Source organism: Culex quinquefasciatus, chromosome 3, assembly GCF_015732765.1.
Source record: "Culex quinquefasciatus strain JHB chromosome 3, VPISU_Cqui_1.0_pri_paternal, whole genome shotgun sequence".
NCBI lineage: Eukaryota > Metazoa > Arthropoda > Insecta > Diptera > Culicidae > Culex > Culex quinquefasciatus.
In genome coordinates, this window is record NC_051863.1 from 195,151,971 (window position 1) to 195,179,470 (window position 27,500).

General features: G+C 34.9%; 3 protein-coding genes across 3 annotated transcripts in view; 1 reads left to right on the forward strand and 2 right to left on the reverse strand.

Moving 5' to 3' along the window:
* Window positions 1-932: 932 nt before the first annotated feature.
* On the reverse strand, window positions 933-7,572 carry LOC6054045 (xylosyltransferase oxt). The gene is made up of 5 exons (XM_038264006.1): window positions 6,587-7,572; window positions 6,383-6,525; window positions 6,162-6,322; window positions 1,335-2,994; window positions 933-1,227 (listed from the first exon to the last, which is right to left on the reverse strand). The coding sequence occupies exons 1-5, from the start codon at window positions 7,225-7,227 to the stop codon at window positions 1,202-1,204; spliced, it is 2,631 nt and encodes an 876-aa protein (XP_038119934.1). The 5' UTR covers window positions 7,228-7,572; the 3' UTR covers window positions 933-1,201.
* Window positions 7,573-8,296: 724 nt separating this feature from the next.
* Window positions 8,297-16,544, forward strand: LOC6054046 (protein ecdysoneless). The gene is made up of 3 exons (XM_038263514.1): window positions 8,297-8,960; window positions 11,481-12,301; window positions 14,986-16,544. The coding sequence occupies exons 1-3, from the start codon at window positions 8,639-8,641 to the stop codon at window positions 15,952-15,954; spliced, it is 2,112 nt and encodes a 703-aa protein (XP_038119442.1). The 5' UTR covers window positions 8,297-8,638; the 3' UTR covers window positions 15,955-16,544.
* Window positions 16,545-21,224: 4,680 nt separating this feature from the next.
* LOC6053563 overlaps window positions 21,225-27,500 on the reverse strand; it is a 275,106-nt gene continuing 268,830 nt past the window's right edge. Inside the window, exons 5-8 of the mRNA XM_038260232.1 lie at window positions 25,907-26,288; window positions 22,365-22,766; window positions 21,896-22,168; window positions 21,225-21,831 (exon numbers count right to left, since the gene is read on the reverse strand). Coding sequence (XP_038116160.1) covers window positions 21,558-21,831; window positions 21,896-22,168; window positions 22,365-22,766; window positions 25,907-25,941 — 984 coding nt within the window. The 5' untranslated portion in view covers window positions 25,942-26,288 and the 3' untranslated portion in view covers window positions 21,225-21,557. The remainder of the gene's footprint in view (window positions 21,832-21,895; window positions 22,169-22,364; window positions 22,767-25,906; window positions 26,289-27,500) is intronic.

Consider the following 27,500-nt stretch of genomic DNA (forward strand, 5'->3'; position numbering starts at 1 on the left):
TTTTTTATTTTTCAAAATTATGTATTTTTAAAGAAATTTTTGGGCTTGAAAAAAAATTAATGGTCATGATTTTTTAAATAATTTATGCCTAATAGTTTAAAATTCTGTGTTTTTGTTTAGAATAATTTTTTAAATATATTTTTTATAATTTTTTTTAATTACTGAAACACATTAAATTTTTCTTTGAAAATGTAATTTTCAAAACTATTTTTAACTCAATTTAAATTTTAGAAAATTAGGAAAGCATTGTTTTTTATCAAGTTTTTTGCTATTTTGACTTTTTTAATTTTTCGCTTAAAACCTTTGCAATTTTAATTTTAAGTAAGAATTTTAAAAGTGCTTAAATTTTTAAAGCTTTTAATTTTTTTTGCTTTAATTTTTTCTCAAATTCATAACTTTCTTCATTTCAGTTCTCTACGAAATCGATTTTTTTTAATTTTAATTTAATTTTAATAATTATTTTTTTCAATCCGGTTGAAACTTTTTTGGTGCCTTCGGTATGTATGCCCAAAGAAGCCATTTTGCATCATCAGCTGTCCATACAAAAATGATGTATGAAAATTCAAAAATCTGTATCTTTTGAAGGAATTTTTCGATCGATTTGGTGTCTTCAGCAAAGTTGTAGGTATGGATATGGACTGAAAAAAATGATACACGGTAAAAACAAATTGGTGATTTTTAATTTAACTTTTTGTCACTAAAACTTGATTTGCAAAAAACAGCATTTTTATTTTTTTGATATGTTTTAGGGGACATAAAATGCCAACTTTAATTCAGAAATTTCCAGGTTGTGCAAAAAATCGTTGACCGAGTTATGAATTATTGAATCAAAACTATTTTTCAACTCAATTTTTCGATGTAAAATCAAATGTCCAATCAAAAAGTACTTTAGTGAAATTTTCATAAAGTGCACCGTTTACAAGTTATAGCAATTTTTAAGTAACTTTTTTGAAAATAGTCGCAGTTTTCCATTTTTCAGCCGGATGAAAAAATACAAAAAAAATCGAATGACCGAATTCTGAGAGAATAATTGCTCTATTTCTATAAATCTAAATATTTAGATTATTGATATAATGAAAACGATTTTAATCAAACATTCGCTTGAAAGAAACATAGTGATAATTAAGGTTCTGTATGTCTTTTTTTATATTGTGAACGCCTGAATGTATACACATAAAACACATTTTTCAAACTGTTTCGCTCACCACCCTCCACCAACAGATGGCACTGTAACAAAAAGTAGGGTTAGGAATAAAATCTACAACCTAAAACAACCAACAAAAAAACAAATGCTAATCTCTCCGTCCCCCTCCAAATTCAACTAAATCCCTCACCTTGATACCCGACGGCCGCCGTGTAAATATCACTCTTTGGATCCGGCGCGAAGCTGCTCCAGCCTGCCCCGCTGCACTCCACCAACCCATCCACACCCGATTCCGCATTGCGTTCCCCTCCCACCCAGCAACTCTCCCGAACGGTGTAAAACTGCTGCACCAGCCTGTCTAGCTGCTCTTTGGTTGTCCCATCACTGTCCCCGCCGGTCACGAGGAACCGCGTCACGCCCAGCACGACCTTCTTGCTGGTGCCGATCAGTTTGGCCGTCCAAATGCCCGCGCGGAGTGGGTGGCGCAGGTTCGCCGCTTTGCTGAAGTGGACGTGGTTTTCCGGCGGTCCGGCCGGGTTGTCCTCGATGGTGAGTTCGCCGGTGTCGGATATTTCGCCGCGGGGGTCGATCCACAGCACGGTCAGTGCGTGACTTGTGGTGTTTTTGTCTTGCGGGGTGGATTTGGAGGCGGCGGCCAGTCGGAAGATTAGGATGAGGTCGGAGTTGGTGCCGATGATGCGCTGGAGGTTGCGGGTTGTTTGTTCTTTTTGGTCGTAGTCGGTGCTGACTTCGAGGGCGGTCAGACGTCGTCCGAGGGAGGCCGATTTGGCGACTTGGGCGGAAATATTTGGTTGAATGCGCGTCTCGACGGTGAGAGTGCGGCCATCGACGAGGGACGCTTCGTACTGGATGAGGAACCCGCGGTAGCGGTCTCGTTCCAGGAAGTGGTTCAGCTCTCGTATCCGGAACGGTTCTTGGAACGCGCTGAACTTGGCGTTGGCGTTGATCCGGAGCAGACTGTACGCGACTCCGAGGGTGGCCACGTCTTCCGGATCGTCCCGGTAGTGGTAAAAGTTTTGCCAGTACGAGTGCAGATTCGGATAGTCCGCCGAATACGGTCCGTGAACCCACTCTTCCAGCTGAAGGATCACCTCCTGGTTGATGATCGGTTCGAACTTGCGGGCAAAGTAAAACTGCTTTGACTCCGTGCCCTGCAGCTTTGCCCAATCTTCCGGCTTGAAGTCATTCGGACTGCATCCGCACCAGTCGACGATCTGCTTGTACTGGCACTTGCAGCCCAACCTTCGCTTCCAGTTGGTCACGTGCAGATTGTTGTCCACGTAGCTGTTGCAAAACTCAGAATTCCTCAGCACGGTGTGAAAGAACGACTCCGCCGGCAAAATCGTCTGCCGGAATATGACCAACAACCCCCGGATCAAATCATCCCCCGTGGTCACGTACCGCGCAAAGTCCCGCGACAAGCAGATCCAGTCACTCCCCCCGTCAATCTGAACCCCAGCCGGCAGCACGCGATCCCCAATCCGCCACATGTGATTATCACACTCCACAAAAGTCCGATCTAACCCCTGCTTCTGGATGAACCGCTGAACTTCCCGGCCGTGACTGCGCACGAAATTCTTGCCCCGATTCGCGCTCAGGAAGCGCACCAGCTTGTCCAGCGTTTTGACGGGGAAGTCACTTTCGCTCAGATTCAGCACAAAGTCCCAGTCCCACTCGGGCACTTCGCGCAACAGGTGCTCCATGCAGGACAGCAACATCTGGAGGAGGGACGCACCGCCCCAGATCGTGGACCAGCGGGTGCGCGACAGACGGATGTTTGGAAAGTGCTGCTCCAGCTTGAGCAGCTCCCGGTAGAGGTAGTGTTGGCGCTGGAAGATAAAAATTGTCTTAGTTGAACAATTCTTAAATTCCAAAAGTCTAAAATTCTAAACTTCTAGAATTCTTAAAATTCTTAAAATTTTTACAATCATTAAAATTTTTAACTTTCTAAAAATTCATGAAATTTTTAAAAATCTTAAAAATCTTAAAATTATTAAAAATTTTAAAATTCTTCAAATTCTTAAAAATTTTGAAACTCTTAAAATTCTTAACATTCTTAAAAATCTTAAAATTTTTAAAATTCTTACAATTCTTATACTTAAAAATCTTAAAATTCTCCAAATTCTGAAAATTCTGAAAATTCTAAAAATTCTTAAAAAATTTCAAAATCTTAAAATTCTTAAAATTCTTAAAATTCTTTAATTTTTTTTAAATTCTTTAAATTCTTTAAATTCTTTAAATTCTTAAAATTCTTAAAATTCTTAAAATTCTTAAAATTCTTAAAATTCTTAAAATTCTTAAAATTCTTAAAATTCTTAAAATTCTTAAAATTCTTAAAATTCTTAAAATTCTTAAAATTCTTAAAATTCTTAAAATTCTTAAAATTCTTAAAATTCTTAAAATTCTTAAAATTCTTAAAATTCTTAAAATTCTTAAAATTCTTAAAATTCTTAAAATTCTTAAAAATTTTAAAATTCTTAAAATTCTTAAAATTCTGAAAATTCTGAAAATTCTTAAAATTCTTAAAATTCTTAAAATTCTTAAAATTCTTAAAATTCTTACAATTCTTAAAATTCTTAAAATTCTTAATATTCTTGAAATTCTTAAAAATTTTAAATTTCTTAAAATTCTTAAAATTCTTAAAATTCCTAAAATTCTTAAAATTCATAAAATTCTTAAAATTCTTAAAATTCTTAAAATTCTTAAAATTCTTAAAATTCTTAAAATTCTTAAAATTCTTAAAATTCTTAAAATTCTTAAAATTCTTAAAATTCTTAAAATTCTTAAAATTCTTAAAATTCTTAAAATTCTTACAATTCTTACAATTCTTAAAATTCTTAAAATTCTTAAAATTCTTAAAATTCTTACAATTCTTAAAATTCTTAAAATTCTTAATATTCTTAAAATTCCTAAAATTCTTAAAATTCATAAAATTCTTAAAATTCTTAAAATTCTTAAATTTCTTAAAATTCTTAAAATTCTTAAAATTCTTAAAATTCCTAAAATTCTTAAAATTCATAAAATTCTTAAAATTCTTAAAATTCTTAAAATTCTTAAAATTCTTAAAATTCTTAAAATTCTTAAAATTCTTAAAATTCTTAAAATTCTTAAAATTCTTAAAATTCTTAAAATTCTTAAAATTCTTAAAATTCTTAAAATTCTTAAAATTCTTAAAATTCTTAAAATTCTTAAAATTCTTAAAATTCTTAAAATTCTTAAAATTCTTAAAATTCTTAAAATTCTTAAAATTCTTAAAATTCTTAAAATTCTTAAAATTCTTAAAATTCTTAAAATTCTTAAAATTCTTAAAACTCCTAAAATTCTTAAAATTCTTAAAATTCTTAAAATTCCTAAAATTCTTAAAATTCTTAAAATTCTTAAAATTCTTAAAATTCTTAAAATTCTTAAAATTCTTAAAATTCTTAAAATTCTTAAAATTCTTAAAATTCTTAAAATTCTTAAAATTCTTAAAATTCTTAAAATTAATTAAATTCTTAAAATTCTTTAAATTCTTAAAATTGTTAAAATTGTTAAAATTGTTAAAATTCTTAAAATTCTTGAAATTCTTAAAATTCTGACAATTCTTAAAATTCTTAAAATTCTTAAAATTCTTAAAATTCTCAAAATTCTTAAAATTCTTAAAATTCTCAAAATTTTTAAAATTCTTAAAATTCTTAAAATTCTTAAAATTCTTAAAATTCTTAAAATTCTTAAAATTCTTAAAATTCTTAAAATTCTTAAAATTCTTAAAATTCTTAAAATTTTTAAAATTCTTAAAATTCTTAAAATTTTTAAAATTCTTAAAATTCTTAAAATTCTTAAAATTCTTAAAATTCTTAAAATTCTTAAAATTCTTAAAATTCTTAAAATTCTTAAAATTCTTAAAATTCTTAAAATTCTTAAAATTCTTAAAATTCTTAAAATTCTTAAAATTCTTAAAATTCTTAAAATTCTTTAAATTCTTTAAATTCTTTAAATTCTTTAAATTCTTTAAATTCTTTAAATTCTTCAAATTCTTAATATCTTTAAGTTCAAAAATTCTTAAATTTCAAAATTCCTAATTCATTTTGTGTAATTTTTATAATGTTTGTAATTTTCGTAATTTTTATAATGTTTGTAATTTTTGTAATTTGATTAATTTTTGTAATTTTTTTAAATTTTATTAATTTTTATTATATTTTTTTGTAATTTTTGTATTTTTTTTAATTTTTGTATTTTTTGTAATTTTTTTATTTTTTGTAATTTGTGTAATTTTTGTAATTGATGTATTTTTTTGTAATTTTTGTAATTTTTGTAATTTTTTGTAATTTTTGTAATTTTTGTAATTTTAGTAATTTTGGTATTTTTGTTTTTTTTTTTGTATCTTTTGTAATTTTTGTGATTTTTGTATTTTTTGTAGTTTTTTGTAATTTTTGTATTTTTATGTAATTTTTGAAATTTTTTGTAATTTTTTAGATTTTTGTTATTTTTTGTAATTTTTGTAATTTTGTTAATTTTTCAATTTTTGTAATTTTTTTAATTTATGGAATTTTTTTTAGTAATTTTTGCAATTTTCTGCAATTTTTGAGATTTTTGTAATTTTTGTCATTTTAGTATTTTTTTGTTAATTTGGCAAATTTGTAATTTTTTTGTAACTTTTTTTTTATGAAATGTTTTCAATTTATATTATATTTATATTATAATAATGCATGAAATAAATTGGCCAAAAAATTTTATTCCAGATTTATTTGTATATTTTTAAAAAATTATCTCTTTTTGTTTCGAAATCTTTGAATTTCAGTTTTTAAATTGCACAATTTTAAATCTTACAACTTAATAATTTAATAATTCAATAATTTAATAATTATTATATTTAATAATTTTAATGTTTCTAAATTATATAAGTTTGTTATTATATAAATTTATTATTGGTTAATTTTATAAAGATTTCTATTCTTTTTTATTATTTTTTGTATTTTTTAATTGTAAATTGTTAAATTTTCTGAATTTAACTTACCGAATCAATATGAATAAAGTAGTAATGTTTGGGGCTGTAAAGTGTCCTCAGCAGCCGGTGGACCTGTCGGAGCGCTCGACCATTCAACGTCAGCAGGAACACAATCCGAGCCGGTTCCACGCCCGCTTTCGTCGTAATCTCCGTCGTTTGGGCGCTGAATTCTGATGAGAGATAAATTGATTAAATCTTTCGATTTAGGAATCAAAACTCTAAACCCTTACTGGCAATTCCCGTTTCATAAACGTTGGCCGTGAAATATCCGCCGCAGGCCTCCTTCGGATCCCCGGAACACTTCATGTTGCAACTCGAATCTGGCAGTTTGGCGGACGCTTTCGGCGGTTCGTCCCCACAGAAGCATTCGCTGCTGCAAAATTAAGACCACAATTAAACCTTGACCCTCAGAAATCATTCCCTACCAAACTTACGAGTACTGCACTCCAGCGTACAAAAATCCGGACTGCAGGCACAGCTGGATGCACCGCTTCGGCGAATTAGTCGTCTTGAAGTTCGTGTAATATCCGGACAAAATCCGGAAGTTCTTCTCGTCCTGAAAGCACCCCAGCGACCTGCTCGGCACGTAGTCCCCGCTCGGACAGTAATTCGGCAACGACTTTGGATAGAACCGTCCCGACTGGATCGCACAGGCAATGTCTACAATCTGCCTCTTGCACTCCTGACTCCTGGCCCGATGAATCGCCGAAATCGTCTCCTTGCTGTGAATATCGCACGGCACCACAAACTCCAACTCCGCCACATTCAAGAACGTCCGACCGCCACTCTCAACCTTCTTTGGTTCCCGCCCAGCCGGAATCCGCTGCTGAACCTGCTGCTGCTGCTGCCCCGGATCCTCATCGTCCGCCGAAAGATTCGACCCACCCGCAACCTTTCTAACATACTTTTCGTACAGCCGCTTGCTCAGGTCCCGCTCCTCCGTGCTCCCACTCCCCGATACCGGAATCTTCAGCAGCTTGTACGCGAGAAATATCTGCGCCGCCACGATCAGAAATCCGATCAGGAAGAACACCTTGTACCGACGGAACCATCGCAGGGCCAGCATTTGCAGCATCTCCGGAGGCGGCTCGGCGAAGACACAGCAGCAGCAGCGGTCATTTGGGACAGCGTGGCGGACGTGGCCAGAGTCAGGGCATCGGTTCCAAGACGTGCGCGCGCGGAGGTGATCGAATTTCTGCTGACGCTGAGCTTCTTGGCTCAATTTGAACGAGCGTGCGCGTTGATTGGACACTTCCGGGGTTTTTGGTGCGTCTTTGAACGTCGAGAGTAGGAAAGATTTGTTCACAGGGAATTGTCGCGCGAGGGCAAGCAAACGGAGCGACAAATTAAGGAATTAAGTTGCGAGATCTTCACATAATCATTTCAATTTTGATTTGTTTTGGTTTGGGAGTTTGACAGTTGAGGATATGATGATTTTGACGTTTCATGTTTGAGTGCGCTGAGACAGGGTGACCAGGTGTGGAGACTTTAGATCTGTGGCAGAGTCTGCAGAAATTTTGCATACAAAAATACAAAAATACAAAAATACAAAAATACAAAAATACAAAAATACAAAAATACAAAAATACAAAAATACAAAAATACAAAAATACAAAAATACAAAAATACAAAAATACAAAAATACAAAAATACAAAAATACAAAAATACAAAAATACAAAAATACAAAAAAAATTAACCTCGCGGTCCTTCTTGACAGAAAAGCTACTACTTGACAGCTCATTCCAAGGGGACCATAGTTGATTCATCGAAAAAATGTTGTCTTGTCAAAAAAAATTGCATTAAAATGAAAAAAGTGATCAGAAATGGTTTTTAATCGTGTTTTTTACCGTTGTACATGCATACAAATTGACATAGGGCTTTAGTACCCAATTAAACTTTCAATGTCCTGAACACCAACAACAACAATGCAAAAATGAAAGCATTGAGAAGGTATTGTTGTTTTTTTTAAACGTACCGTGGTGTAAACATTTTTTTGCATTGCACATCTTACGAGGTTGTAGAACTTCTGCATTAATCGACGCAGAACTTTTAAACCTAGAACAAAACTTGTTAGCAAATCTCTACACACCATGCTGATGCGAAGGTGACTGAATACGACCCTGCCCAAAAGTGACAGTTCTCTCCGCATGCACGCGATAAAAACAACAATCCTTTGCGCAAAAAGGTGCGAGAGGAGGAGACACAAGAAAAAAAAGTCGGTTGACCAACCGCGAGAGAGCGAAAAACCAAAACAGTCCTCTTTTGTCCACCGCAGAAAAAGTCCGTAAATCCGATTTACGACTGCAGCAGCAGCAGCAGCAGCACCACCATTCGCGGAGTAGTGTGTTGTGACAAAGCCAGCAAAAGGTGAATCACCGTCGTCAATCTTGTCTCTCTCGCAGTGACCCCGCGGTCGTCGTCGTCGTCGAAACGTTGAACCGAAAAAGGAAGATAGAATAAGTTAACAAAATCGCGTGTGAAAAATATGTCCTCCATCCGAAACAACGCCCTGCAGCAAGTCCGCGAGGATGACTTTGTCGAGTACTTCCTGTTTCCGGGTGCCTCGTTGGGAACCGTGGCCGCCGATGAGGATGAGGCCCTCGAGAATTGTGACCCAGAATCGGCTGCGGCAAAGTCCCTTGGGGCGTTGCTGGCCGAGGTCAATAAACTGGCCAAGGAGTTTTGCCAGCGGTACATTTGGCACCGGGACGGGTTCAAGGTGGTGGCCAGAAAGGGGGGAGATCGCCAAAGGCGCTTACTGATTGAGGCCAGCGGACAGGACGGGGATGGTGGTTTGGAGGCGGACGGTGAGTATTTTTGTTCGTTTCATTCATCGATCTCTTGAGCTAATCAGCTTGTTGCGAATGAGGTTTGGCTTTTTTTCTTCTACGCGAGGAAAAGGGGGCTGGATAAAGACAGTGATGCAAAATCAATTATTTTGGAAATCAATATATATTATAACCATTCGAAACTAATTTTGTGAGCCTTAGAATTAGAGTACTGTGTCAAGTTTATTTTGGATCCTTTGTAATTTTCCTATTTCCTAAAGTGTCTTCCTTGACCTGATCAAAAGTGCTAACTAACAAGTTATCGTACCCAATAAATCAACAAATTACAAACTATTTTAAAGAAGATTCAAATATTCCATTGTTTTGTTAATTTACTTTAAAAAGTTTTATCATGCATTATTTTTTAACTTTATCCCACAAGATAAAATTTGCACCCAATGTAACTAAATTCTCTGAAATGATCCTTATCCTGATACAATCTGTTAAATGATTTTTATGATTCATTGTTGGTGAACAATTAAATAAATTTTAATAATAAATCACAATAAATTAGCATGAAGAGATGATTTATTTGCTCATAAATTTAATTAAATATCAAATTGGTGAATTTTTCTACAAATATAAAATTAAAAAAAAAACGATTTAAAATCTAAAATCTAAAATCTAAAATCTAAAATCTAAAATCTAAAATCTAAAATCTAAAATCTAAAATCTAAAATCTAAAATCTAAAATCTAACATCTAAAATCTAAAATCTAAAATCTAAAATCTAAAATCTAAAATCTAAAATCTAAAATCTAAAATCTAAAATCTAAAATCTAAAATCTAAAATCTAAAATCTAAAATCTAAAATCTAAAATCTAAAATCTAAAATCTAAAATCTAAAATCTAAAATCTAAAATCTAAAATCTAAAATCTAAAATCTAAAATCTAAAATCTAAAATCTAAAATCTAAAATCTAAAATCTAAAATCTAAAATCTAAAATCTAAAATCTAAAATCTAAAATCTAAAATCTAAAATCTAAAATCTAAAATCTAAAATCTAAAATCTAAAATCTAAAATCTAAGATCTAAAGACTCAAAACAAAAGAAAACATCAAAAAACACAAGAAAACGAAAATAAAACACAAATACAAAAAAAAAAACAAAAAACACACAAATAGAATACAAACAAACAAAACACAGATACTAATAACATAAAAACACAAGAAAAGAAACACACAAAAAAAAAACAACAAAAACTCAAAATATAAAACATGATAAAAACACGCAAAAAAACATAACGAACACAAAACAATACAAAATTCACTAAATTACTAAAACACAGAACCTTAAAAACACAAGCACACAAAAGACAAAAAAAAAAAATAAAAACTGAAAAACACCAAATAGGTACACAAAAATACAAAAAAAAAACAAATATTCACAAAATAAACACTAATTCACACAACTTACAAACACAAAAATAAAAACAAACTCAAAAAGCAGAATAAAAAATAATAAAAATAAAAACATAAAACTAAAAACACACAAAAAAACAAAAACATAAAAAAAATTAAAAAACAAAAAAAAAACATGGACACACAAAAAATATATAAAACATGCCAAAAACACACAAAAAAACAAAAAGAACAAAAAAAAAAATACAAAATTCTCAATTCACAAAACAAAAAGCACACAGAAAAATAAATAAAAACTCAAAAACACAAAAATACAAAATAGAAAACACACGCGAATTCACAAAACATAGAAACCCAAGAACACAACAACACAAAAAATACATGCAAACACAAAAAGCACAAAAAAACAATAAAAATTAAAAAAATCGTAAAACACACAAAAAAACCAAAAGAACACAAAAAAACAAACTTACCAAAAAACAAAAACAAAAAAAATGGAAACACATATAAAACATGAAAACACCAGAACACCAAAACAACACAAAAATAAAAAAAAAAGAAATCAAAATCACAAAAAAAAAAAACAAAAATAACAAAAAGAACTCAACAAAAAACAAACTTACCAACCACAAAAACATCAAAACACAAACACTCCAAAACAACAAACCATTTGAAAATATTAAAACAAAAAAAAAAAACTAAAAAAGTTACATGACCCGGTGTGAGCGTAACGGATATAATGATATTTATCAATACATAAAAATGAAAACAAAACACTTCTGGCATCAGCCAAAAAAAAAAAATATTGTGGCAAATTGGGACCACTTTTGAGAGAAATGAGCAATTAATTTGTAAATTTGAGGAAAGTACCTTGCAACCGAAAAATATTTTTTTTTGCTTTCAGTTAATTTAGAAGTTGAGGTTGATTTTTATTAGTTCCTTATTCAGTTAGTTAAACATTGAAGCAAAATTTATAATATGACAAATCAAAATAAATTAAACATCAACTATTCGTAGTCCCTAGCTAAATCGATCACGATTTTCAAAAATAGAAAACTTCATAAAGGGCTCAACTCAATAACAACACCGCGATCACATGCCGACGTCCCATCATACTAATGCCAAAACACTATTTTTAGCTCCCCTGCCGTCCCATCTGTACGGAATCAGCCACTACGGGGACAACATCCAAGACGAGTGGTTCATCGTGGCCCTGCTGTTCCACCTGACGCGACGCATCCCGGGCCTGGTGGCACGTGCCGTCGACTCGGACGGGGAGTTTCTGCTGATCGAAGCCGCGGACCATCTGCCCCGGTGGGCGGCCAATCCGGAGCGGGCCGAGGGTCGGGTGTTTATCTACGAGGGGGAGTTGTACTTGATTGGTGGGGAGGGCGAAGATGACGAGTTGTCGTTTGAGCGGGTGTTCCGGGAGTTGAAGGGCGACGCGAGGACGCGGTACGTTGGCTCGAAGGCGATTCAGGGATGTATTGAGGAACGGATAGGAGAGTTTCCGGATCGGATCGAGGACAGTCACCACCGGACGACGTTGTACGTGCCGGTTGGGGTGGCGGCGGTGCTGAAGGAGAACCCGCAGCTCGTTTCGGCGGCCGTGCTGGCGTTTTGCAACCGGGACTCGATCGACTTGAAGGCGTGTCGGGCGATGCGGTACTTTCCGCCGGAGAGTTGCGTGTACGTGAGTGTTGTATTTACCAAGTGTTTGTACGCGATGCTACTGCACAACAGTTACCTGCCCGATCGGCGAACCGGCTGGAGTCTGCCGCTGGCCACCGATCCGAACTATAAGGCGCACGTGCTGGGGGTGAAACTGGCCTGTGGGTTCGAGATTTTGGCGTCGCAGGCCAAGACGGCGCAGTCGCTGGACACGGACAAGGGCTGGAAGAGTTACTTTGAGTCGCTGAGCTCGAAGGGGTACTTCCAGGAGAACATCGAGGGATCGCAGGTAGGTTAAGCAGTGGAAACTTGGTTTAGTATCGCTATTACTTGTACAGTGCTTGTTCGCAGATGGCCATTCATGTCGGGACATCGGGAAAATGTCGGAAATTAGCAATTGTTTGTCAAAAAATCGGGAATATTCGGGATTTGCAATCATATATTTTTTTACAGTGTTTTCTACATTTTTGATTAATTATGCTCAATTTGTTTTGAGCACTTCACTTGCATTTGCGATTTATTTATCTTATTTAATCTCTCTTAAAATGAAAAGGCTTTTCCATTATTGAAAAAAAAAATCAAATTAATACTTTGTTTTATTTAGGTTTACTTTTAAATTTTGAAGAATTTTCCAAGAAAAGTAATCTTTTATTCAATAAAAGATTTATTGCGATCGGTCTGATTCCACTCTGAAAGTAGAACTGAATTTCAACAAGAATAACCATCCTGAAGTTATTGTTTTATTTTGTTCTGGCACAATGCTTTAGTATTTAAAAAAATGATTCCAACTTGTATTTGACAATAGTTTACATTTTTGAGACATTTTTTACCGTACATTTTTTAGACAGAAAAAAGGTGAGAATCAAGGTTGCTAAACGATACAATTATCGTCGATAATATAGGCGTCTTACGATAACGATTTACCGTTATCGTTATTTAGATAACTCTATCGGCGATAACGGACGATAGCTCATTTTTAAAACGTTTCTCAAATTGACTTAAAGTAAAAATACTGAAAAAAATTCACACAATACTTTTTTCTTTTCGAAAATACTTTAATTATCATAATTTGCAATATTGGTATCAAACGATGCGAAATTTTGCATGTATTTTCACTTTATTAGAGTTTTTTTCTTAATTCTCGAATTTTCACAAAATAAGGCTTTCTAGTCAGAAATTTACCAACACATTCAAAGTATTTTTACATTACAGTTGGAGTTTTGTTTGCATCAGGTTTCCTATCTTATTCTAGCAAAAGTTTTTTGTCAGGCGACTTCTAGCTGGTTTATTTTGACTGACCGTCCTATATGTCAGCCAACCTTCTTCGCAGGGCTGTGACAGCTCGAGCTCGATCATAGAGTTATCTACGTGCGCATGTATTGCGTGTACGTACACGAAAAAGATTGAGGTTAAATTTTGTACCGGCCAGCACAACTAATGGCGTGCTAGTGTGCGTGAGCGCGGGCTTAGATAGCTCTTTTGTTTGCATCAGGACACTGTGACGAGAAGTTCGCAATTTTTGGGTTAAATTATATTTTTTTCACTGGGCGTAGAAAGCACTATATCATATATTTTTAAATGCTCAATTTTTTATAATTCGCATAACGAAGCGATATTTTGTATGCATTTTCGCTTTTAAATATTTCTTTGTAAATTACAAAATTATCACATATTTCTGTATATTTCAAAAACCCTCAAATATTTATAATTTCCAATTCACTTAATTATAGTTTTTTTTTTTGTAAAATATTCAAATTTTCACAATATTCCATATAGTTTAATTTATTTTTCAATAAAATTCGATTTCGTTTTTTGTGAAAATTTTAGTAATTAACAAAAAAATATTTACTCATATTGCAAATTTTGGGTATTTTATAAAAAAAATTAGTATTCTACAAAAACATTTGAAAAAAAAAAAATGCATACAATTTTTCGCTTCGTTTAATACCAATTTTGTTGTCAATTATGAAAATTTGAGTATTATCAAAAAATACGATATTTGGGTATTTTACCTACACATGTTTTAAAAACATTATGAAAATTTGAGAAATTGAGTAGTTATACTTTGAAAATTTTCTATTATCAAAAAAAAATCTTAGTGAATGCTTTAAAAATTTAACACGATTTGGTTGCAACAATATGGGTTTAAAAAGAAGTGAAATTTTGTATGAATTTCCACCTTATTGTTTGTAAAATACTCTAATTTGAACAAAATACCTTATTTAAAAAAAAATAAAACTTTTGAAAATTAAAAATTATTAGCTTGATTTTAATTTTTAAGAAAACTTACCTTTAGTTAAATCCAAATGTTTTTAGTTTTAAAGTACTTAAATTAAAATATTTTTTTTTAATATAACAGATTCTCAAAAAAGTGTCCATGTGGTTTATGGATGGTCCCATAAAAAAAAATCAAATATTTTGCATTTTCAAAAACTTCTCAACATGATTTTTTCATAAATCATTGATTTTTAAAATTTAATATTCAATATCAGACCTTTTTCACTAATTGTATAATTTTGAAACGAAAAATCGTAAAAACATGTTTTTACATCATTGCATGAATATGTTTTTATTCTTTTTGAAATATAACAATAATTGCAACCATGTTTAAAGCGTTTTTTAATGTAGAAATTTTCTGCCTGGATTTTTAAAAATAAACCTTACATGTTATATTTTGTGAAGCTTTTGCGATATTTATTTTTTGAAAAATAATTGAAACAAAATTATTAAAAAAATCCTAGAGAGTATTTTCATTAAAATAAGTTAATTTTCGATTATTACCAATAGTGTCAACGTTTGGCTGTTAAAATTAACTTTTTAAACAATTTTTAAACCATTTGTAACTCGATAAAAATTGCCAATATTTGACTTCTGGAACAATTGGGAATAGTTGGGAAATCAAAAATGGGATTTGAATGGCCACTCTGTGTTCAATCTCTAAAAATAAAAGAAACTCAAAATTGTTTCTTTTAGGAATACACTCGCCTTCTCGGAATCGCCAAGGAATACTATCAGGAGAATAAAGATTCGATGAGGTTCACCCCTAAAATCGGTGAAGAAATTGTGTCTATCCTGAAGCGCAACGACTACGACCCGGAGGAACTACGCAAAGAAGGCTTGGATCTCCCCTCACCCGATGACGACAGCTGGATCAACATCTCCCCCGAAGAGCTGGACCAAATGCTGACGAAGCGTTACGGCGTCCGAACGTTACTCTCCCTGAACGGCAACGCCCCCTCGCCGGAATCGTTCACCGCTATGATGAGCGAATTTCTCGACCGAAAGAGTGAGTTTGACGGAGTGGACCAGGATGCGGCCGCAGCTGCCGCTGCCGAATTGGTCGAATCGTTCAAACCAACCAAGCCCAAGCGAACCAAGAGCAAGAGCAAGGCAGACCACGTGTCGAACCACAACCACGTGCAACCTCCACCGCTGCACGCGCCAATCGACTTCGATCCGGACGCGTTCGGCTCCACCGTCAAAAACCTGCTCGATCTGGTCATCCCCGAGGATCGCTGGGACTCGTCGGACAACTCGGACATGAGCGACTACGGCGAGGAAGAGTACGCCCGCAACATCGAGGACATGTCGCCAACCCGAACCGGCAAAGCCGTCCAAAACGAGCTCCAGTCGTACATGGACCAGATGGACCGCGAACTGGCCAAAACCACCATCGGCAAGAGCTTCGAAACGGACATCAGCGGAGACGCGGCCGAGGAAGCGGACCGCAAGGAATCCAACGACGACTTTGACGACATCGAAACCTTCAAGCCGGTCAACATCGACGTCAACACGCTCAAGAACATGATGGAGAGCTACCAGGCGCAGATCGGCGGACCCGGGCCGGCCGCCAACCTGCTCGGCTCGATGGGCGTCCAACTGTCGAGGGCGTCCGGTTCGCCCAAGTCAAAGCCCGGCAGCACGAAGCAAACCGACGTGTGAAAAGTCGTCAATCTGTCCTTCCCGATGCTTTAAGCTTCTCAAACAAAACAAAAAAAAATCAATCGACCACGTTGCACTTTCTAAGGTTAGGAATTTATCTCTCGCCGCCCAACTCATCATCAATCAAACTTTTTCATCCCGGTTAGGCTAGTTACTTGTACTTATGACGAGCATAACGATAGATAGCTAAGCGATTTAAAACTCTCAGAGAGCAAACCGAAACAAAAAACAACAAAAAATCTAGTTCTATTTTCAGCCGCGCACGTACTGTTTAGAATAAAAAAAATAAAATCACACGCGAAATAGTGGAAAAGACGAGGCCATATGGAATGCAGCAAGCCAGCCAGCCAGCCAGCTCGTGTCATAACAAATCTTTTTATATTTTAAGCGAAAAAAATATATATATTTCCGTAAGTCGAATTGAATCTGTTACATTGGATAGAGGAATGAGATTTTAAAAGCGATGATTAGAACCGGCGATGCCCGCGCACGTTATGTAATAGGAACCGAGGAATGAACCAGATGCATTTTTACCATACTTAAGATTAAGGAATAAAAAAAAGTCCGCTTGAAAATTATATCAAACAAAATATGCTTGTGTTTTGATTATTATTTTGAGAAATTCCTTTATTGTTTTTCGATTTTTTATGACAAATACGTTTTTTTCGGAATTTTGAGTACGTAATCCAATCGTCACACACAAATCCCTTTGACACCAAATTTCAATCTCTTCACGGTTTCGCGCTACAAATCACTGAAAAACGTGTCTTGGTAAAAATCTGAAAAATGAAAGGGGTAGTATAACCCCAACGACACGAGATATCGAAAAATGGTCCTCGGATTCGTGATCAGGGACCAATATTACCCTCTAGAGCAGGGGTGCTCAAAGTTTTTGGATGCCGGGCCAAATTTGAAGCTCAAATGAGCTTGCGGGCCAAATGAATTAAATTGGTTATTTGAAAAATTGAATTGCGTTATTTTAATTTAACCGACTTAAAAATACATCATTTTTTCATAAAATTTCGTTTATCTATACTTATATCTTAAAATAAGGGTGAATTTCATATCTTAAATTAGAAAAAAAAAGAATTGCCAATAGTCATTGATAACCTAAATTTGAAAAAAAAACTAGGTTAACAACAAGTGAATTTGATAACCTAAATTTTAAGAACTAGTTTCGCAACCAGTGAATTTGATAACCTAAATTTGAAAAAAGTAGACTTTTATGAACATATTCATTATTTTAGAATAAAAGAAAACAGAAAATGACAGTTATCCATCAGTTTTGTTTATTTTATTATTTTAAGAATTCAACAAAAGGTATTTTGTTGAATGTACTTGTGTATTCATTGACATTTTTTTTTAAATATTTTTACGGTGGTGACATAAAATCTAAACAATTTAAGTAACGGCGTAGTTTTATCTTTCCATTTATAGGAGCGGCCGTGGCTGACTGGTTACGGTGTTCGCTTTCTAAGCGAATGGTCCTGGGTTCGATTCCCATCTGCTCCCAACGAGAAAGTATGGGAAATATTAATCTTGAAACTCTGAACATGAACGAAAAATCAAAGTCGCCCGAGTCGGGGTTCGATCCCCCGTCCTTTGGATTGGTAAGCAAAAATGCTAACCACTAGGCCATCACGGCTTGGTGAGCGACGTCTGGAATTAAGAATACTGTTACTATCAAACTATATACGCGCTGGGTCCTTGTCCATTTGACAAGGGTTCGGAAGTTCTAAATAACGTTTGAACCCGATTGGTGCAAACGTTCTTCAGGGCGGGGCTTGTCGATAAAAGCTGAGGGACCTCGCGCTCGGCTAGCCAGCGTAGAAATGGGTCACCGAAGCTCGGCAGAGCTAACACCTTCCAAATGCCTATGCGAGTTATTTGCATGTATAGAATGTAGATCTAAAAATACATGGAAACAACTCAATTTGTAAGAAGCGACCGCGTGGTCCCGTTTGGTTGGTTGCACACACACACACACACAGTTTTATCTTTCCATTAATTGGAACGAATGAACAATCCTTGCGAAATTATTTTCCAACAATAAGGCCAATCCAAATATCAAAAAAAAAAAAAATCACTCGACTCTGGCCATGGTCAAGGGGAGGCACAAAATTAAAAGAAGTATAAAAATTTAAATTGAAGCCAGAATTTCATCATTTCATTTAAGAAAAAAATTAAAATGTATTATACACCCGTACAGTTGACTTGCATTCATTATTTTCGAAAAAAATGTAAGATTCGACGAAAAATCTTTTTTTTTAACTGTTCATCAAAATTTCACTTAAATTCAGTGTAGTCTTGAATAAAGCCGAACATGCTTAAATTTATTCTATACACAGAAGAATGGATTTTAAATAAATTTTAGCTGATTTCATTAACATTTTCTTTGGAATTTTGTAGTTTTTTAGATATGTTTTGCCCCATGTTTCAGATGGTAATCTATTAGATTCGTTATCATACTCTCATGAGTTCAAATCCTGAGATGGAAGGTTTTTATGTGCAAAGAAAGTTTGTGGCTCGGTTTATAAAAAAGACTAATAAAAGCTTTTAAATTAACATACAATTCTTATATTTTTTTTATTACTACAAATTTCTTCCTTAGTCCCTTAGTTAATAAAATTGTTTCAATAATAATGACTTTTAAACAGCATAAATGGATAAAATGGGGTTTAAAAAATGGTAAATCATTAGTTTTGTATGAACAAAAAAAAACATCAGTTTAAAAAGTTTAAAATAAACCTACATTTTGGAAAAGATTAAAATCATTTTACATGATCATTCAAAGTTGGTCCGCGGGCCACAAAAAATCACCTCGCGGGCCACGTTTGGCCCGCGGGCCATACTTTGGTCACCCCTGCTCTAGAGAGAAGTTTCACGGAAATTGAATTAGCTGTTAAAGTGATTTTTTTTCTTTTTTACTCAAATGTATTCGATTCAATGCAATAATGTAAAACAATTTGAAGTAAATAAAATAAATGTGATCAGTTAATAATAAAACAAAAAATACAACAAAGATGAAGAGTATTAGGCCATACCACTTAGCATGTAAAGCAGGGGTGCTCAAAGTTTTTGAATGGCGGGCCAAATTTAGAACTCACATGAGCTTGCAGGCCAAATGTGAAAAATTACGTTTTAACAACCGTCGTGGCGTCCGACACTTATTTTTTATTTTTTTTTGTTCAAAACAAATCAAAATTTTACATTTTTCAGTAAAGAGCATTAAAAGGACGTGCAGATGAACAACTCAAAATATTATTGAATTTGATAATTCGTAAATTGATCGAGAATCGATCGAAAACGGCTTTACACTTCGCGTTTAGAACCTTATGAAAACTAACCCGTGATTCATCAGCAGATTTTTTTTTAATTTTATGTGTTTTACAATATTTTCGAGGACAAAAAAAATGATATTTTTACAGAAGTTTTGTTCAAAAAAGCTTCGAATCAATTGGATTAAATTTATTAAAATCAATAAAACTAAAAAATGGCCAACACAAAATATCCATAAGATTTGCATTGCAATTGGCATACCGTCAGTGGGGGTGACTATCGGTCAAAAAACGATACACCTCTCGAAATTTCTTAATAACAAAAACAATTTAAATAACATCAAAAATCTTTCAACGTTGATTTGTTTTTAGATAGTTTACTATTATTTTCCCAAAATATGGTGGATATTGATGAACACTACCTTAAATGCCAATAGTTTGAGAATTGACCCAATCTCACCCCTTTGAGGGGGTGACATTGGGTCAAATGAAGATAAAATGATGCTCAAATACAACGATATGGTAAAAACAAGTCATCCAACAGCGTTTCTTGTTCGAGGGAATCGTATTGACACGCTACAATGTTTGAAGTGGAGATTTTCAAACATTTGGGTAGTTTTCGAGCAGTTCTAACAAAAATATTAGACAAATGATTTTTCGAGAGGTCATTTTTGGCCAAAAATGTACCCCAACTTTAGACATCTGCCAAAATAACAGGATTTGTTCTAGGAACGAGATTTTTTCAGCGGAGTCATCTTAAGAGGGGGGTGTAGGGGACACACAACCCCTTTAACACTTAGAAAATTTTCACCTCGGGATACGAACTCATGAAATTAGGATTAATGGAAATGAAATGGACTAATTGATTAAAGTCTTATTCAGGCAGAAAATATTTATTGTTTATTGAAATCAGAGTAATACTTGTTGAAAAATCTTTTTGCAACGATTTATCATTATATTATACCTTGTTTGAAAATAAAATTATACATACCCCTTCTTAAAATATTTTATTTCAGATTTCAATGTTTATTGAGGTACCGTCAGTGGGGGTGACATTGGGTCTGGGGGTGAGATTGAGTCAAAGTGATTTTTACGGATTTTACCATTTCTAAGGTTATTCTCAATGTTTCATTGAGAATAACCTTAGAAATGGTAAAATCCGTAAAAATCACTTTGACTCAATCTCACCCCCAGACCCAATGTCACCCCCACTGACGGTACCTCAATAAACATTGAAATCTGAAATAAAATATTTTAAGAAGGGGTATGTATAATTTTATTTTCAAACAAGGTATAATATAATGATAAATCGTTGCAAAAAGATTTTTCAACAAGTATTACTCTGATTTCAATAAACAATAAATATTTTCTGCCTGAATAAGACTTTAATCAATTAGTCCATTTCATTTCCATTAATCCTAATTTCATGAGTTCGTATCCCGAGGTGAAAATTTTCTAAGTGCAAAATAAGTTTTTGACCCAGCCCCTGAGAGATTACTATGGAATACCTGTTTTTGCTATTTTTACAGTTTCCTACTTTAGTCAAATTTGAATGTTTTATAACTCATTTCCAAAAATCTTTGATGAAAATTTTGATGAAATAACAATTTTCAATCACATTCAAATTTTCGGATAAAAGCATGGAAATGCTTAAACTAAAACTAAATTTTAAAGAATTATAAAATCAACTAACAGATGGGTCAAAGGGCCATTTTACATGATCTTTCAAAAAAGGTCCGCGGGCCACAAAAAATCACCTCGCGGGCCACGTTTGGCCCGCGGGCCATACTTTGGTCACCCCTGATGTAAAGGAAATGTAATTATTATAAGAAAGTTCAATAAAGACATATTTAATTAAAAATTAAAATTCACGGAAATTAAAGAAAGGCAAACAGCTGTGCAAGTTGACGGAGAATTACCCACATATTTTTTGGATGGATATTGGATGCAAAAAAATCAACAAAGTTTTATTAAAATCAGTTTATTTTCATCTTTTTCGTTATTATTTACATTAATTGTTCGTTATAACATTTTAAAACAATAGTGAATTATTTACTTTTAAAAATAATTGTTTTAATTTAGTTACACGAATGATATTGCTTGCAGGTTTGTTTGTAAAATTTTCTACTGTGCTAAAGTAAGGCGTTTAAGTAAAATATTAATAATTCTACGGACTGTGGTTTTCAATTCTCGTTTTGCTCAACTCGTTTGTGTGATTTAATTAAAATTAGAACGCGCACTAACTTACGGAAATCGTTTTAAATTAAATCTTATTAGTAACAATCGTTTCATCAGCTGCTTACTGGTTGTGTTGTTGCTGCTCGATCAATACCGGGTAATGTCCCGGTCGGAGTACTTCCCGCTCATCTTGCTGACCGAAAAGCGATCCGAGTAGCGATCCCGCTCGTCGAACCGATCCGTCTTGTAGTCGATCTCGTGCGGCGTGTAGCCGATGCTCTTCTGCCAGTGCTTCGTCCAGTAGAGGTCCTCGTTGCGCAGCTGTTCCGGCGTTTTCGCGTCCCGGCACACGATCACGCAGTAGATCATGCTGCCGATCAGCGTGGCAAAGCCAAACACGAGGAAGACCACGCCCAAAATCCTGCAAGAGAGATTCGTTGATGAACTGTGATCAGAGGTCTACCTTCAGAGATCTTCAAACTTACCAAACGAACAGCGGCTCCATGAACTGCATCACGATCACGAAGCCCAGCGTGACTAGGATCAGGCCCAGATTGAGGAGCAACATCAGACAGCAGACACCCTTGACGTTCGGACAGAACGGGTTGGGCGCCGACATGGCCTCGACCTTGGCGCCGTGTCGTCGCGAGCTGCGCCCCGTTTTGGCCGTGCTGGCCACGCTGTACACGCTGCGAGGGCCACGCGACGACGGGTGGTGATGGTGGTGTTGCGGGTTGTTCCGGTGGGCACTGTATCGACTGCAAGGGGAAGAGAACAATTAGGTTTTACAGCGTGACGTCACGAGTGCACACGCACACACATTTTTACTGAGACACACGTGCAAAAAATGTAAACAGTGCAGTCAAGCTGTCAAATTTCTAACCTCAAAACCGAGTCGGCGTAAAACCTAATAGCATCAAACAGTTTCCCTCCTAAGTTAGCCAAGACACCCACCTTATCTCCGACGGAGCCTTGTACGCCGCCGAGGTCACGTAGATGTCGCTGCCAGTCTCGCCAGCCCCACCTCCGCCCCCTCCACCGGTGCCACCACCGTGGTCATAGCTCAGTGCCGATGGTGCCCTCGGGGGCGCCCGCGTCGGTGGACTAGAAAGTGGCCGCGGTCCGCCGCCGTTGCCGTTGTGAACGCCGCCGTGACTGCCACCGCGGGATTTGCGCGATGGGGCCGTCGGTGGGGTGGCCCGCTCGTTGGCCACCGTGTACTCCGAGACGGTTCGATCCGAGGGCGCGCGCTGGCTGTCCTCGCCGTCGGTCGAGTAGCCGCGGTTGGCCTGGGCGTACGGTAGGTCAACCGTGTCGCGGCCACCGTGAGTCGCCACGTAGTGGTTGCCCTTTACCCTAAGGGAGGAAATTGATTATTTTGTTATTTTCAAGGTTATGATTTTCCTTTGAATATGTTTTTAAAGCAATTTCTCACGGATACCGCATGATAAGAAAAAGTGGTCCAATCGAGCTTACATGTAAATCGTCAAAAATGTACGAGGTTGGTGTGAGCACTTATTTAAACTTTTGTATAATCTTTTTGCAGGGCATTTAAATGTACTTTTTCTTCTTTTAACAAAATAAATATGAAGACATTTGGATGTACCATTGCCGAGATACAACTATTTTATGTTAGCATTTAAAAACATGGGTGCCACGATATCTCAACATTGCTTCGACCAAATCAGCTTAAAATTTTGGTGAAGACTCGTTAAAACCTCAAAATTGTGAAGTTTTATCGAGGATCATCCATCAACCATGTGGACACTGTTTTGAAATCTCAGACTCCACCACTCCTCGTTGTCCAAATCCCCCCCCCCCTTTCGCTCTAAAAATGCCACGTGGTTTATGCACGAGCCCCAAGCAATGATTTTAGCCGATGTAAATATTTTCCAAAACAAATCTGTTTTAATTTAAAAAAAAATAATGAAAAAAACAATAACATTTTAATGCTGAAAACTTATTCTAAATAATATTCCGGCATAAATTTTTAATTTTTTAGTTCAGGTTATATTCAAAATTTTGCTCTTCCCTTCAAAATTATCAAAATAATCGATGGAAAAGTAAGTGTAAACTGTTTAAAACTCATAAACTTCATTTTCTATAAATTAATGGCTTTTCAAAGGATTTTAAAAAAATCTCTTATCCGAAGGCCTTAGAAAAATTTCACTTCGGATAATCGAATCAAGAAATTAAAAAAAATCAAAATAGAGTTACCAAACAAGGCAATGTAAAACACGAATAAAAAAATAGTTCGTGATTCGATTATCCGAAGTCCCATATAAACCTTCGGATAATCGAACTTCGAGTAATCGAGTCTGAACTGTATTTTTAGAGAAAAAAAATATCCGTAAATTTCTAATTTTTAACAGTAGCATAACTGTAGTAATGCAGCAATTCCCCACGAAAACAGCATGGAAAAAAACAAAAGTGTTCGGATCGGGCTCAAAATTTTTCTGGAGGTTCCCTGGCCGAAATAATTAGACCCATATTTTTTTGTTTGGCCATTAGGGTGACCTACGCCGTGTTAGGGTGGTCTAAAAAATGGCCATTTTCATCGATTTTCGCAAAAACCACTTTTTTCAAAAAATCATATCTCCGCGTCATTTCATCCGATTTTAGCTGTCTTAGACGCAAAAGAAAGGTGATACCCAGTCACGACGTTCTAGCAGGATTCTAGCAGAGTTCTCACAGAGCTGGATATTCTTACAGCATTCTAACGGAAATGTTCCACTCTTCTAGCAGGATTCTGGCAGGACCAGCTCTGCTAGAATATTTCGTGACTGGGTAAGTTGGACTTTCAAATAAAAATAATAAGAAGTTTCAAAAATCAAGCCTAACATATGAAAAGGGCGTATGAAACATTAAAATGCCGTTTTGACGGTGTCTGGACCAAAGAGCTTATGTCTGGAAATATTTTTATCGGATTCCCCGGACATTTTTACATAACATACTAAAAAATGGGAGGAGTTCATTTAAAGGATTCCAAGATATGATTTTTTGAAAATAAAATCCGTGTTTTTCGACGCGCCGCGCGCAAAAACCGGAAAATGACGAAATCGGCAAAAAATCAACTTTTTTTTAAATTTTAATTTTAATGTTTCATACGCCCTTTTCATATGTTAGGCTTGATTTTTGAAGCTTCTTATTATTTTTATTTGAAAGTCCAACTTACCAGAAAGGTGATGCGTAGAAGACAGCTAAAATCACAAGATCCTCTGTAATTATTAAGTCAAATGTAATTACAAAAGCCGACTCGGTCCTAACCAGGTCCCAGCACCGAAAAGGACCTAATAAAAATAATTTTATGAAAAAAAGACAGCTAAAATCGGATGAAATGACGCGGAGATATGATTTTTTGAAAAAAGTGATTTTTGCGAAAATCGATGAAAATGGCAATTTTTTAGACCACCCTAACACGGCGTAGGTCACCCTAATGGCCAAACAAAAAAATACGGGTCTAATTATTTCGGCCAGGGAACCTCCAGAAAAATTTTGAGCCCGATCCGAGCACATTTGTTTTTTTCCATGCTGTTTTCGTGGGGAATTGCTGAATGTACAAAAAAGATTTGCCTGCAAATTTAAAATTTAGGCAAATAAATTACATATTTAATTTTTTGGCCTCCCCTCAACCAGAATTGGGATAAAAACTGTAAACAAAACTTGTACTAGCCTGGAAATTTAATAAAAGAATTTTTATTTCACCTAAACTTTGATTATGTGGAAGCTTTTCTCTTTTTTTCCCTTTTTACTTATTGCCTCTTCTCTAGACTTCGTTCAGAATCAAAAGATATAAACTTTAGAAAATATCAGCAACAGCGCAATTATGACAATTTTTAAATCGATAAAAAAGTTGGGTGGTCATTATCATTTCTGTCACATAAAAGGCTCTAAGATTTTTAAAGATTTGATTCTTTAAAACCCATTCAGAGTAACAAATTATTTAACAATACAAATATTTAAAAATACCAAGAAGAAAATGTTTATGCTCTCGAATCATAAAAGCAAACAATAATTGAATAAAATATTAATTTTATTTACATTGACAGGGATAATTTTATGTATCCAGTCAATTTTGAACATTTCTGTAAATAGGCCGTTGAAAATATTTTCCACAGTATATGTCGCTCAAAAATAAAAACTAAATTCCTTGAAAAATGCATTTTTTCATTGATAATCATATTCAGCATGTTTGAAATAGTTGAAAAATGTTTTGAAATTTTAAGAAACTTTAATTTTTTTCGCAAATAAAATCATTGGGGGGGGAAATTTAAATTTATGATTTTAAAACATGGAATTTTTATACTTTTTTAAATTTTTTTGCCTCTTTTGGTCACTTAGGTCAGAGTCAAGGGATACAAACTTCCAAAAATATTTGCAACGGCCCTATTGAGATTTGGTGTGTTTATGTAAATTGAAAATAAAAATAAAATAATAACTCTTAATCCATGCAAAGATATTTGATTTTTTTTTCTTGCACATGTTTTTCTACTCACTTTTTGACCGTTCGCTCGTGAATGTTCTTCAGCATTTTTCCTCCGCTCGGGGCTCAATTTCCCCTCGTTGATCCTTGACAAAGCGGAAAAGAGAGCAGTTGGTGGGCACTCCTCAGCCGGTCAGCTCTGCTGGCAAACGTTTCCGTAATTGTTTGATTGCGATCGCACGTGATTCGTTCGTTGGTTCGTTCGATGCTATTCGCTGATCGTCATGGTTTCAGGGGGTGGTGTTCAGCTTAGGTGGCCGAGTTCGCACATGGCCTACCTGGTGGCCTCGGGTGGCACTTTACCCTGACCGTGGACGAAATGTGCTCCTCGGAAGAACTCGCGCTCTTTCAAATTGATGGTTTCGATTCACTTTTGCTGCTGGCTGGCGGACAACCTGAAAGTGAAATTGAGAGTGGAGAACGGATTATAGTTATTAGTGCACCAGCCCGATTTGATTTTGCTAATAAAGGTTAGGCGAGTGTTTTTTTTTTGTTCGTGTTTGCCTCCTTTCTCTTTGTGAAGAGTGGCTCGTGATGAGCGGGCGCGCGCGAGGCACGTCTTAATTGGTTTGCATAACAAAATAAAATCAAATCTCTTGAATGGGGCGATTCGATTCCAGGTTGTTGTGCTTTCCATCACTCTGCTTAATTCAATTAAGCTAAGCGCAGTTAAATCGAGCCCGCGGTTTTGGATGAATGGAGCGAGAGAAAGAAATGCGGTAATAACACAGGATGTTGGCACTTTGCGGGTGGACTGGAATTTATTGAAATTGATGGTTGGCGTTTTAGCGTTTAAGATTGTCTGAAGCCGTTGGTACAGATTATCAATTATTATGTGCTAAAAAAAACAGGTTTAAAATCACAAAAGTGATTGCATTGTTTTCAACGTTTTGAAAAATGAATTCTATTGCATGTATGTTGTTGCAATATATATTTTTTAAATTGGTCTCGCTGTTTCTTCCAAATTTTTGTTTGGCATATTAGGTGATTTTTCCAGTTAAATTATATAAACAATTTGGCGCCCCACCCAAATTTACAAGCATTTCGATAAATTGATGTTATTTTTCAATTATTGCTACAATAAATTTTGATTGTATAATGGCAATGGGGCCCTTAAGCTCTATGTAAATTTTTATGTAAAACTGTGAAAAACACAACTAAAAACCATTTCTGATCACTTTTTTCATTTCAATGGAAATTAAAGGACATGACAGCATTTTACGAAAGAAAGAATTGTCAAGTAGAATCTTTTCTGTCAAGAAGGGCCGCGAAGTTAATTTTTGAAATTGAAATAAAAATCCATTTTAAATCCTTTGCGGTCGTACTAAGGGTCATTGTGCTCAGGAAATGACAGCTTTATCGTTGTGAACAATAATATCCCAAGTTTAGGCTTAATTTTAGGACCCAATTGGAGACCTAAATGTGGTTAAATTGTTAAAATCAGAAACACAGTTTTTTATGATTTATTTTTCAAATTAATATGAGATAAGTTAAATTGAAAATGTATTGTAAGAATTAAGTTGGCTGAATATTTTCTAAGATTTCATAAAATCGATAATAAGATTTGATTTTAATTTATTTTTCAGATAAATGCACACAATTGAATG

Bases quoted from the DNA above. Each gene is read 5' to 3' on its own strand.
- LOC6054045 (XM_038264006.1), bottom strand. From the start codon at position 7,227: ATGCTGCAAATGCTGGCCCTGCGATGGTTCCGTCGGTACAAGGTGTTC. The intron at 6,323-6,382 runs GTAAGGGTTTAG...ATCTCTCATCAG, and splicing joins TTATGAAACGGGAATTGCCA to AATTCAGCGCCCAAACGACG. The intron at 2,995-6,161 runs GTAAGTTAAATT...TTTATCTTCCAG, and splicing joins ACTTTATTCATATTGATTCG to CGCCAACACTACCTCTACCG.
- LOC6054046 (XM_038263514.1), top strand. From the start codon at position 8,639: ATGTCCTCCATCCGAAACAACGCCCTGCAGCAAGTCCGCGAGGATGAC. The intron at 8,961-11,480 runs GTGAGTATTTTT...CACTATTTTTAG, and splicing joins TGGTGGTTTGGAGGCGGACG to CTCCCCTGCCGTCCCATCTG. The intron at 12,302-14,985 runs GTAGGTTAAGCA...TGTTTCTTTTAG, and splicing joins AGAACATCGAGGGATCGCAG to GAATACACTCGCCTTCTCGG.